A 13,127-nucleotide genomic window follows, 5' to 3' on the forward strand; every position below is an offset into this window, starting at 1 on the left:
TACCTCCCCCAATGATGTTCCATAACTACACTACCTCCCCCAACCCCCATGATGTCCCGTAACTACACTACCTCCCCCAACCCCCATGATGTCCCGTAACTACACTACCTCCCCCAACCCCCATGATGTCCCGTAACTACACTACCTCCCCCAACCCCCATGATGTCCCGTAACTATACTACTCCCCCCCAACCCTCCATGATGTCCCGTAACTACACTTACACGCACACCCCCCCAACCCTCCATGATGTCCTCTCAGTGTGTGTAGTTACCGGTGGCTGCTGCAGGCTGGCTGGGTCCTGTATCTACCATGAATAGGTCAGCCAGACCACTACTGGAGGGCTGAGGTGCTGCTGCGGACGGAGTCTGGAACAGAGAGGAGAGATGTGAGTAGAGAGACAGGGAGTGAGACTGCACTGTCCACATCAGATAACAGTAATAAGCTATAGTGGACCAGCGTGGACTGAATATGCACGGATGCACACACACACACACACACACACACCTGTTTGGCAGAGGTATCAGGGCTTTTGTCTCCTGTGTAGTGGGCCGCGGCTCCCAGGGACACAGTTTTGGATGGAATCCCGCCTCTCTTCCTGGTTGCTGTGGTTTCTGTTGCCTGAACGATCTGGACACTCTTGGTCGTCACGGTTTCCTCCTCGTCTTTGAACACCGACCTCCCAGACTGGCCGTTCCGTGACGGGCGACTTCGCTCCTCCTCGTTGTCACTACGGAGACCAGAGGACGCAAACCGGGTGAAAAAGACTTTGTTTTGGGGATAGTTCAATTCAAATAGTGTGACTAAAGTATGACAGAACATCAGGATGTTGACATTCTGTAATATGATATGAGGAGGACAGCGGGTAGCTCTAACATTCTGTAATATGATATGAGGAGGACAGCAGGTAGCTCTAACATTCTGTAATATGATATGAGGAGGACAGCGGGTTGCTCTAACATTCTGTAATATGATATGAGGAGGACAGCGGGTAGCTCTAACATTCTGTAATGTGATATGAGGAGGACAGCGGGTTGCTCTAACATTCTGTAATATGATATGAGGAGGACAGCGGGTTGCTCTAACATTCTATAATGTGATATGAGGAGGACAGCGGGTTGCTCTAACATTCTGTAATGTGATATGAGGAGGACAGCGGGTTGCTCTAACTTCTCCCTGTACCTCAGTACTGTCCCCCCTCTCTATTTGAGTCATTAATTTCCTTCCTCTTTCTCTCAATCTCACCCAATGGAACTCTTCTCTTTCCTAACCTGAATCGGTCTGGCGAATCGTCTCTGCTCTGCTTCCTGAACTTGTTGATTGTGTCATCGATGGTGCTGCCGATCTTATCACTGATCTCCCCCAGTTTGTCACTGAAGGGGAACTGGCCTTGGTCCCTCTTCCAGTCCTCATCCCACTTCCCTCTGCTGCTTCCCTCATTACCGCCAGAGCTGCTGGAGTCATAGCGATCACCCGCTGGGGGGAGGGGGGAATAGACAGAGAGAAAGAGTCAGAACGGTGAGTTTGTGTTAGAGGCCAAAACAGAAGACACTCGAACGTATACAGGGCATTCAGAAAGAATGCAGACCCCTTGACTTTTTCCATATTTTGTTACAGCTGAATAATTTTATTTTTTATTTTTTTTATCAATCATTCATTCAATCTATGCAGAATACCCCATTCAACTGTTTCGACAACCTGGAGTCCACCTGTGGTAATTTCAATTGATTGGAAATTACTTGTAAAGGCACACACCTGTCTATATAAGGTCCTACAGTTGAAAGTGTATGTCAGATCAAAAACCAAGCCATGAAGTCGAAGGAATTATCCGTAGAGCTCCGATACAGGATTGTGTCGAGGCACAGATCTGGGGAAGGGTACCAAAATATTTCTGCAGCTTGGAAGGTCTCCAAGAACACAGTGGCCTCCATTTTTAAGAAGTTCCTAGAGCTGGCCACCCGGCCAAACTGAGCAAAGGGGGGAGAAGGGCCTTGGTCAGAGAGGTGACCAAGAACCTGATGGTCACTCTGACAGAGCTCTAGAGTTCCTCTGTGAGGATGGGAGTTGGGATAACCTTCCAGAAGGATAATCATCTCTGTAGTGCTCCACCTATCTGGCCTTTATGGTAGAGTGGTCAGACAGAAGCCACTCTTCAGTAAAAGGTACATGACAGCCCGCTTGGAGTTTGCCAAAAGGCACCTAAAGGACTCAGACCATGAGAAACAAGATTCTCTGGTCTAATGAAACCAATATTGAATTATTTGGCCTGAATGCCAAGTGTCACTTTTAGAGGAAACCTGGCACCATCCATACAGTGAAGCATGGTGGTGGCAGCATCATGCTGTGAAGCATGGTGGTGGTAGCATCATGCTGTGGGGATGTTTTTCAATGGCAGGAACTGGGAGACAAGTCAGGATCAAGGGAATGATGAACAGAGCAAAGTACAAAGAGATCCTTGATGAAAACCTGCTCCAGAGCACTCCGGACCTCAGACTGGGGCGAAGGTTCACCCTCCAACAGGACAACAACCCTAAATACACAGCCAAGAAAACGCAGCAGTGGATTCAGGACCAGTCTCTGAATGTACTTGAGTGGCCCAGCCAGAGCCCAGCTTGTAGAGTCATACCCAAGAAGACTCGAGGCTGTAATTGCCCAATGTGCTTCAACATAGTACTGAGTAAAGGGTCTGAATACTTATGTAAATGTGGTATTTCCAGTTGTTTTTTTGGCAAAAGTGAATAAAAACTTGTTTTCGCTTTGTCATTATGGGGTATTGTGATGTCATTATGGGGTATTGTGATGTCATTATGGGGTATTGTGTGTAGATTGATGAGAAAAAAAAATATTTAATCAATTTTAGAATAAGGCTGTAACTTAACAAAATGTGGAAAAAGTCAAGGGAGCTAAATACTTTCCGAATGCCCTGTATGTGTGAGTGAGTGTTTGTGTGTTCTAGATTGACTTACTGTATCTGCTGAACCCTCCCCATCAGAGGACTTACTGCATCTGCTGAACCCTCCCCCCACACTGTCAGAGGACTTACTGTATCTGCTGAACCCTCCCCATCAGAGGACTTACTGCATCTGCTGAACCCTCCCCCCACGCTGTCAGAGGACTTACTGTATCTGCTGAACCCTCCCCCATACTGTCAGAGGACTTACTATATCTGCTGAACCCTCCCCCCACACTGTCAGAGGACTTACTGTATCTGCTGAACCCTCCCCCAATACTGTCAGAGGACTTACTGTATCTGCTGAACCCTCCCCATCAGAGGACTTACTGTATCTGCTGAACCCTCCCCCAATACTGTCAGAGGACTTACTGTATCTGCTGAACCCTCCCCATCAGAGGACTTACTGTATCTGCTGAACCCTCCCCCAATACTGTCAGAGGACTTACTGTATCTGCTGAACCCTCCCCCCACGCTGTCAGAGGACTTACTGTATCTGCTGAACCCTCCCCATCAGAGGACTTACTGTATCTGCTGAACCCTCCCCCAATACTGTCAGAAGACTTACTGTATCTGCTGAACCCTCCCCATCAGAGGACTTACTGTATCTGCTGAACCCTCCCCATCAGAGAACTTACTGTATCTGCTGAACCCTCCCCCAATACTGTCAGAGGACTTACTGTATCTGCTGAACCCTCCCCCAATACTGTCAGAGGACTTACTGTATCTGCTGAACCCTCCCCCAATACTGAGAGAAAACTTACTGTATCTGCTGAACCCTCCCCATCAGAGGACTTACTGTATCTGCTGAACCCTCCCCATCAGAGGACTTACTGCATCTGCTGAACCCTCCCCCAATACTTTCAGAGGACTTACTGTATCTGCTGAACCCCCCCACGCTGTCAGAGGACTTACTGTATCTGCTGAACCCTCCCCATCAGAGGACTTACTGTATCTGCTGAACCCTCCCCCAATGCTATCAGAGGACTTACTGTATCTGCTGAACCCTCCCCATCAGAGGACTTACTGTATCTGCTGAACCCTCCCCCAATACTGTCAGAGGACTTACTGTATCTGCTGAACCCTCCCCCAATACTGTCAGAGGACTTACTGTATTTGCTGAACCCTCCCCCCATACTGTCAGAGGACTTACTGTATCTGCTAAACCCTCCACCAATACTGTCAGAAGACTTACTGTATCTGCTGAACCCTCTCCCCATACTGTATCTGCTGAACCCTTCCCCCATACAGTCAGAGGACTTACTGTATCTGCTGAACCCTCCCCCGATACAGTCAGAGGACTTACTGTATCTGCTGAACCCTCCCCCATACAGTCAGAGGACTTACTGTATCTGCTGAACCCTCCCCCATACAGTCAGAGGACTTACTGTATCTGCTGAACCCTCCCCCATACAGTCAGAGGACTTACTGTATCTGCTGAACCCTCCCCCATACAGTCAGAGGACTTACTGTATCTGCTGAACCCTCCCCCATACAGTCAGAGGACTTACTGTATCTGCTGAACCCTCCCCCAATGCTATCAGAGGACTTACTGTATCTGCTGAACCCTCCCCCACGCTGTCAGAGGACTTCCTGTATCTGCTGAACCCTCCCCCATACTGTCAGAGGACTTACTATATCTGCTGAACCCTCCCCCACACTGTCAGAGGACTTACTGTATCTGCTGAACCCTCCCCCAATGCTGTCAGAGGACTTACTGTATCTGCTGAACCCTCCCCATCAGAGGACTTACTGTATCTGCTGAACCCTCCCCCAATACTGTCAGAGGACTTACTGTATCTGCTGAACCCTCCCCATCAGAGGACTTACTGTATCTGCTGAACCCTCCCCCACACTGTCAGAGGACTTACTGTATCTGCTAAATCCTCCCCAATACTGTCAGAAGACTTACTGTATCTGCTGAACCCTCTCCCCATACTGTCAGAGGACTTACTGTATCTGCTGAACCCTCTCCCCATACTGTCAGAGGACTTACTGTATCTGCTGAACCCTTCCCCATACAGTCAAAGGACTTACTGTATCTGCTGAACCCTCCCCCGATACAGTCAGAGGACTTACTGTATCTGCTGAACCCTCCCCCATACAGTCAGAGGACTTACTGTATCTGCTGAACCCTCCCCCATACAGTCAGAGGACTTACTGTATCTGCTGAACCCTCCCCCATACAGTCAGAGGACTTACTGTATCTGCTGAACCCTCCCCCATACAGTCAGAGGACTTACTGTATCTGCTGAACCCTCCCCCACGCTGTCAGAGGACTTACTGTATCTGCTGAACCCTCCCCCAATGCTATCAGAGGACTTACTGTATCTGCTGAACCCCCATACTGTCAGAGGACTTACTGTATCTGCTGAACCCTCCCCCAATGCTATCAGAGGACTTACTGTATCTGCTGAACCCTCCCCATACAGTCAGAGGACTTACTGTATCTGCTGAACCCTCCCCCATACAGTCAGAGGACTTACTGTATCTGCTGAACCCTCCCCCCACGCTGTCAGAGGACTTACTGTATCTGCTGAACCCTCCCCCATACTGTCAGAGGACTTACTGTATCTGCTGAACCCTCCCCCACGCTGTCAGAGGACTTACTGTATCTGCTGAACCTCCCCATACTGTCAGAGGACTTACTATATCTGCTGAACCCTCCCCCACACTGTCAGAGGACTTACTGTATCTGCTGAACCCTCCCCCAATACTGTCAGAGGACTTACTGTATCTGCTGAACCCTCCCCATCAGAGGACTTACTGTATCTGCTGAACCCTCCCCCAATACTGTCAGAGGACTTACTGTATCTGCTGAACCCCCCCCCACGCTGTCAGAGGACTTACTGTATCTGCTGAACCCTCCCCATCAGAGGACTTACTGTATCTGTTGAACCCTCCCCCAATACTGTCAGAGGACTTAATGTATTTGCTGAACCCTCCCCCCATACTGTCAGAGGACTTACTGTATCTGCTAAATCCTCCCCCAATACTGTCAGAAGACTTACTGTATCTGCTGAACCCTCTCCCCATACTGTCAGAGGACTTACTGTATCTGCTGAACCCTCCCCCAATACTGTCAGAGGACTTACTGTATCTGCTGAACCCTCCCCATCAGAGGACTTACTGTATCTGCTGAACCCTCCCCCAATGCTATCAGAGGACTTACTGTATCTGCTGAACCCTCCCCCAATACTGAGAGAAAACTTACTGTATCTGCTGAACCCTCCCCATCAGAGGACTTACTGTATCTGCTGAACCCTCCCCCAATACTGTCAGAGGACTTACTGTATCTGCTGAACCCCCCCCCCACGCTGTCAGAGGACTTACTGTATCTGCTGAACCCTCCCCATCAGAGGACTTACTGTATCTGCTGAACCCTCCCCCAATACTGTCAGAGGACTTAATGTATTTGCTGAACCCTCCCCCGATACAGTCAGAGGACTTACTGTATCTGCTGAACCCTCCCCATCAGAGGACTTAATGTATTTGCTGAACCCTCCCCCCATACTGTCAGAGGACTTACTGTATCTGCTAAATCCTCCCCCAATACTGTCAGAAGACTTACTGTATCTGCTGAACCCTCCCCCATACTGTCAGAGGACTTACTGTATCTGCTGAACCCTCTCCCCATACAGTCAGAGGACTTACTGTATCTGCTGAACCCTTCCCCCATACAGTCAGAGGACTTACTGTATCTGCTGAACCCTCCCCCGATACAGTCAGAGGACTTACTGTATCTGCTGAACCCTCCCCCCATACAGTCAGAGGACTTACTGTATCTGCTGAACCCTCCCCCCATACTGTCAGAGGACTTACTGTATCTGCTGAACCCTCCCCATCAGAGGACTTACTGTATCTGCTGAACCCTCCCCATCAGAGGACTTACTGTATCTGCTGAACCCCCCCCCAATGCTATCAGAGGACTTACTGTATCTGCTGAACCCTCCCCCAATACTGAGAGAAAACTTACTGTATCTGCTGAACCCTCCCCATCAGAGGACTTACTGTATCTGCTGAACCCTCCCCCAATACTGTCAGAGGACTTACTGTATCTGCTGAACCCCCACGCTGTCAGAGGACTTACTGTATCTGCTGAACCCTCCCCCAATACTGTCAGAGGACTTAATGTATTTGCTGAACCCTCCCCCCCATACTGTCAGAGGACTTACTGTATCTGCTAAACCCTCCCCCAATACTGTCAGAAGACTTACTGTATCTGCTGAACCCTCTCCCCATACTGTCAGAGGACTTACTGTATCTGCTGAACCCTCTCCCCATACTGTCAGAGGACTTACTGTATCTGCTGAATCCTCCCCCCATACAGTCAGAGGACTTACTGTATCTGCTGAATCCTCCCCCCATACAGTCAGAGGACTTACTGTATCTGCTGAACCCTCCCCCCATACAGTCAGAGGACTTACTGTATCTGCTGAACCCTCCCCCCATACAGTCAGAGGACTTACTGTATCTGCTGAACCCTCCCCCATACAGTCAGAGGACTTACTGTATCTGCTGAACCCTCCCCCCATACAGTCAGAGGACTTACTGTATCTGCTGAACCCTCCCCCATACAGTCAGAGGACTTACTGTATCTGCTGAACCCTCCCCCCATACTGTCAGAGGACTTACTGTATCTGCTGAACCCTCCCCCCATACTGTCAGAGGACTTACTGTATCTGCTGAACCCTCCCCCAATGCTATTAGAGGACTTACTGTATCTGCTGAACCCTCCCCCAATGCTATCAGAGGACTTACTGTATCTGCTGAACCCTCCCCCAATGCTATCAGAGGACTTACTGTATCTGCTGAACCCTCCCCCAATGCTATCAGAGGACTTACTGTATCTGCTGAACCCTCCCCATCAGAGGACTTACTGTATCTGCTGAACCCTCCCCCAATACTGTCAGAGGACTTACTGTATCTGCTGAACCCTCCCCCATACTGTCAGAGGACTTACTGTATCTGCTGAACCCTCCCCCAATGCTATTAGAGGACTTACTGTATCTGCTGAACCCTCCCCAATGCTATCAGAGGACTTACTGTATCTGCTGAACCCTCCCCCAATGCTATCAGAGGACTTACTGTATCTGCTGAACCCTCCCCCAATACTGAGAGAAAACTTACTGTATCTGCTGAACCCTCCCCATCAGAGGACTTACTGTATCTGCTGAACCCTCCCCCAATACTGTCAGAGGACTTACTGTATCTGCTGAACCCCCCCCCACGCTGTCAGAGGACTTACTGTATCTGCTGAACCCTCCCCATCAGAGGACTTACTGTATCTGCTGAACCCTCCCCCAATACTGTCAGAGGACTTAATGTATTTGCTGAACCCTCCCCCCATACTGTCAGAGGACTTACTGTATCTGCTAAATCCTCCCCAATACTGTCAGAAGACTTACTGTATCTGCTGAACCCTCCCCCATACTGTCAGAGGACTTACTGTATCTGCTGAACCCTCCCCCAATACTGTCAGAGGACTTACTGTATCTGCTGAACCCTCCCCATCAGAGGACTTACTGTATCTGCTGAACCCTCCCCCAATGCTATCAGAGGACTTACTGTATCTGCTGAACCCTCCCCCAATACTGAGAGAAAACTTACTGTATCTGCTGAACCCTCCCCATCAGAGGACTTACTGTATCTGCTGAACCCTCCCCCAATACTGTCAGAGGACTTACTGTATCTGCTGAACCCCCACGCTGTCAGAGGACTTACTGTATCTGCTGAACCCTCCCCATCAGAGGACTTACTGTATCTGCTGAACCCTCCCCCAATACTGTCAGAGGACTTAATGTATTTGCTGAACCCTCCCCCCATACTGTCAGAGGACTTACTGTATCTGCTAAATCCTCCCCCAATACTGTCAGAAGACTTACTGTATCTGCTGAACCCTCTCCCCATACTGTCAGAGGACTTACTGTATCTGCTGAACCCTCTCCCCATACTGTCAGAGGACTTACTGTATCTGCTGAACCCTCTCCCCATACTGTCAGAGGACTTACTGTATCTGCTGAACCCTTCCCCCATACAGTCAGAGGACTTACTGTATCTGCTGAACCCTCCCCCGATACAGTCAGAGGACTTACTGTATCTTCTGAACCCTCCCCCATACAGTCAGAGGACTTACTGTATCTGCTGAACCCTCCCCCCATACAGTCAGAGGACTTACTGTATCTGCTGAACCCTCCCCCCACGCTGTCAGAGGACTTACTGTATCTGCTGAACCCTCCCCCATACTGTCAGAGGACTTACTGTATCTGCTGAACCCTCCCCATCAGAGGACTTACTGTATCTGCTGAACCCTCCCCATCAGAGGACTTACTGTATCTGCTGAACCCTCCCCCAATACTGTCAGAGGACTTACTGTATCTGCTGAACCCTCCCCATCAGAGGACTTACTGTATCTGCTGAACCCTCCCCATCAGAGGACTTACTGTAACTGCTGAACCCTCCACATCAGAGGACTTACTGTATCTGCTGAACCCTCCCCAATACTGTCAGAGGACTTACTGTATCTGCTGAACCCTCCCCCAATGCTATCAGAGGACTTACTGTATCTGCTGAACCCTCCCCCAATACTGAGAGAAAACTTACTGTATCTGCTGAACCCTCCCCATCAGAGGACTTACTGTATCTGCTGAACCCTCCCCATCAGAGGACTTACTGTATCTGCTGAACCCCCCCCCACGCTGTCAGAGGACTTACTGTATCTGCTGAACCCTCCCCATCAGAGGACTTACTGTATCTGCTGAACCCTCCCCCAATGCTATCAGAGGACTTACTGTATCTGCTGAACCCTCCCCCAATACTGAGAGAAAACTTACTGTATCTGCTGAACCCTCCCCATCAGAGGACTTACTGTATCTGCTGAACCCTCCCCCAATACTGTCAGAGGACTTACTGTATCTGCTGAACCCCCAATACTGTCAGAGGACTTACTGTATCTGCTGAACCCCCCACGCTGTCAGAGGACTTACTGTATCTGCTGAACCCTCCCCAATACTGTCAGAGGACTTACTGTATCTGCTAAACCCTCCCCCAATACTGTCAGAAGACTTACTGTATCTGCTGAACCCTCTCCCCATACTGTCAGAGGACTTACTGTATCTGCTGAACCCTCCCCCCATACAGTCAGAGGACTTACTGTATCTGCTGAACCCTCCCCCATACAGTCAGAGGACTTACTGTATCTGCTGAACCCTCCCCCCATACAGTCAGAGGACTTACTGTATCTGCTGAACCCTCCCCCCATACAGTCAGAGGACTTACTGTATCTGCTGAACCCTCCCCCATACAGTCAGAGGACTTACTGTATCTGCTGAACCCTCCCCCATACAGTCAGAGGACTTACTGTATCTGCTGAACCCTCCCCCCATACAGTCAGAGGACTTACTGTATCTGCTGAACCCTCCCCCAATGCTATCAGAGGACTTACTGTATCTGCTGAACCCTCCCCCAATGCTATCAGAGGACTTACTGTATCTGCTGAACCCTCCCCCATACTGTCAGAGGACTTACTGTATCTGCTGAACCCTCCCCCAATGCTATCAGAGGACTTACTGTATCTGCTGAACCCTGCCCCCATACTGTCAGAGGACTTACTGTATCTGCTGAACCCTCCCCCAATGCTATCAGAGGACTTACTGTATCTGCTGAACCCTCCCCCCATACTGTCAGAGGACTTACTGTATCTGCTGAACCCTCCCCCAATGCTATCAGAGGACTTACTGTATCTGCTGAACCCTCCCCCCATACTGTCAGAGGACTTACTGTATCTGCTGAACCCTCCCCCAATGCTATCAGAGGACTTACTGTATCTGCTGAACCCTCCCCCAATGCTATCAGAGGACTTACTGTATCTGCTGAACCCTCCCCCAATGCTATCAGAGGACTTACTGTATCTGCTGAACCCTCCCCCCATACTGTCAGAGGACTTACTGTATCTGCTGAACCCTCCCCCATACAGTCAGAGGACTTACTGTATCTGCTGAACCCTCCCCCATACAGTCAGAGGACTTACTGTATCTGCTGAACCCTCCCCCCATACTGTCAGAGGACTTACTGTATCTGCTGAACCCTCCCCCAATGCTATCAGAGGACTTACTGTATCTGCTGAACCCTCCCCCAATGCTATCAGAGGACTTACTGTATCTGCTGAACCCTCCCCCAATGCTATCAGAGGACTTACTGTATCTGCTGAACCCTCCCCAATGCTATCAGAGGACTTACTGTATCTGCTGAACCCTCCCCCATGCTATCAGAGGACTTACTGTATCTGCTGAACCCTCCCCCAATGCTATCAGAGGACTTACTGTATCTGCTGAACCCTCCCCCAATGCTATCAGAGGACTTACTGTATCTGCTGAACCCTCCCCCAATGCTATCAGAGGACTTACTGTATCTGCTGAACCCTCCCCCAATGCTATCAGAGGACTTACTGTATCTGCTGAACCCTCCCCCAATGCTATCAGAGGACTTACTGTATCTGCTATCAGAGGAACCCTCCCCCATACTGTCAGAGGACTTACTGTATCTGCTGAACCCTCCCCCAATGCTATCAGAGGACTTACTGTATCTGCTGAACCCTCCCCCCATACTGTCAGAGGACTTACTGTATCTGCTGAACCCTCCCCAATGCTATCAGAGGACTTACTGTATCTGCTGAACCCTCCCCAATGCTATCAGAGGACTTACTGTATCTGCTGAACCCTCCCCCAATGCTATCAGAGGACTTACTGTATCTGCTGAACCCTCCCCCAATGCTATCAGAGGACTTACTGTATCTGCTGAACCCTCCCCCAATGCTATCAGAGGACTTACTGTATCTGCTGAACCCTCCCCCCATACAGTCAGAGGACTTACTGTATCTGCTGAACCCTCCCCCATACAGTCAGAGGACTTACTGTATCTGCTGAACCCTCCCCCAATGCTATCAGAGGACTTACTGTATCTGAACCCTCCCCCATACTGAACCCTCCCCCAATGCTATCAGAGGACTTACTGTATCTGCTGAACCCTCCCCAATGCTATCAGAGGACTTACTGTATCTGCTGAACCCTCCCCCAATGCTATCAGAGGACTTACTGTATCTGCTGAACCCTCCCCCAATGCTATCAGAGGACTTACTGTATCTGCTGAACCCTCCCCCAATGCTATCAGAGGACTTACTGTATCTGCTGAACCCTCCCCAATGCTATCAGAGGACTTACTGTATCTGCTGAACCCTCCCCCAATGCTATCAGAGGACTTACTGTATCTGCTGAACCCTCCCCATACTGTCAGAGGACTTACTGTATCTGCTGAACCCTCCCCCATGCTATCAGAGGACTTACTGTATCTGCTGAACCCTCCCCAATGCTATCAGAGGACTTACTGTATCTGCTGAACCCTCCCCAATGCTATCAGAGGACTTACTGTATCTGCTGAACCCTCCCCCAATGCTATCAGAGGACTTACTGTATCTGCTGAACCCTCCCCAATGCTATCAGAGGACTTACTGTATCTGCTGAACCCTCCCCCAATGCTATCAGAGGACTTACTGTATCTGCTGAACCCTCCCCAATGCTATCAGAGGACTTACTGTATCTGCTGAACCCTCCCCCAATGCTATCAGAGGACTTACTGTATCTGCTGAACCCTCCCCAATGCTATCAGAGGACTTACTGTATCTGCTGAACCCTCCCCCAATGCTATCAGAGGACTTACTGTATCTGCTGAACCCTCCCCCATACTGTCAGAGGACTTACTGTATCTGCTGAACCCTCCCCCATACTGTCAGAGGACTTACTGTATCTGCTGAACCCTCCCCCAATGCTATCAGAGGACTTACTGTATCTGCTGAACCCTCCCCCATACAGTCAGAGGACTTACTGTATCTGCTGAACCCTCCCCCATACTGTCAGAGGACTTACTGTATCTGCTGAACCCTCCCCCATACTGTCAGAGGACTTACTGTATCTGCTGAACCCTCCCCCATACTGTCAGAGGACTTACTGTATCTGCTGAACCCTCCCCCAATGCTATCAGAGGACTTACTGTATCTGCTGAACCCTCCCCCAATGCTATCAGAGGACTTACTGTATCTGCTGAACCCTCCCCAATGCTATCAGAGGACTTACTGTATCTGCTGAACCCTCCCCAATGCTATCAGAGGACTTACTGTATCTGCTG

At 49.7% G+C, this 13,127-nt stretch overlaps 1 protein-coding gene across 1 annotated transcript in view; it reads right to left on the reverse strand.

Moving 5' to 3' along the window:
- Positions 1 to 13,127, reverse strand: part of LOC118372986 (clathrin interactor 1-like) — a 47,551-nt gene that overhangs the window by 9,751 nt on the left and 24,673 nt on the right. Inside the window, exons 7-9 of the mRNA XM_052487814.1 lie at positions 1,270 to 1,474; positions 506 to 728; positions 273 to 366 (exon numbers count right to left, since the gene is read on the reverse strand). Of these exons, the coding sequence (XP_052343774.1) occupies positions 273 to 366; positions 506 to 728; positions 1,270 to 1,474 (522 nt within the window). The remainder of the gene's footprint in view (positions 1 to 272; positions 367 to 505; positions 729 to 1,269; positions 1,475 to 13,127) is intronic.

Source organism: Oncorhynchus keta, chromosome 30 (genome assembly GCF_023373465.1).
Source record: "Oncorhynchus keta strain PuntledgeMale-10-30-2019 chromosome 30, Oket_V2, whole genome shotgun sequence".
Lineage (NCBI taxonomy): Eukaryota > Metazoa > Chordata > Actinopteri > Salmoniformes > Salmonidae > Oncorhynchus > Oncorhynchus keta.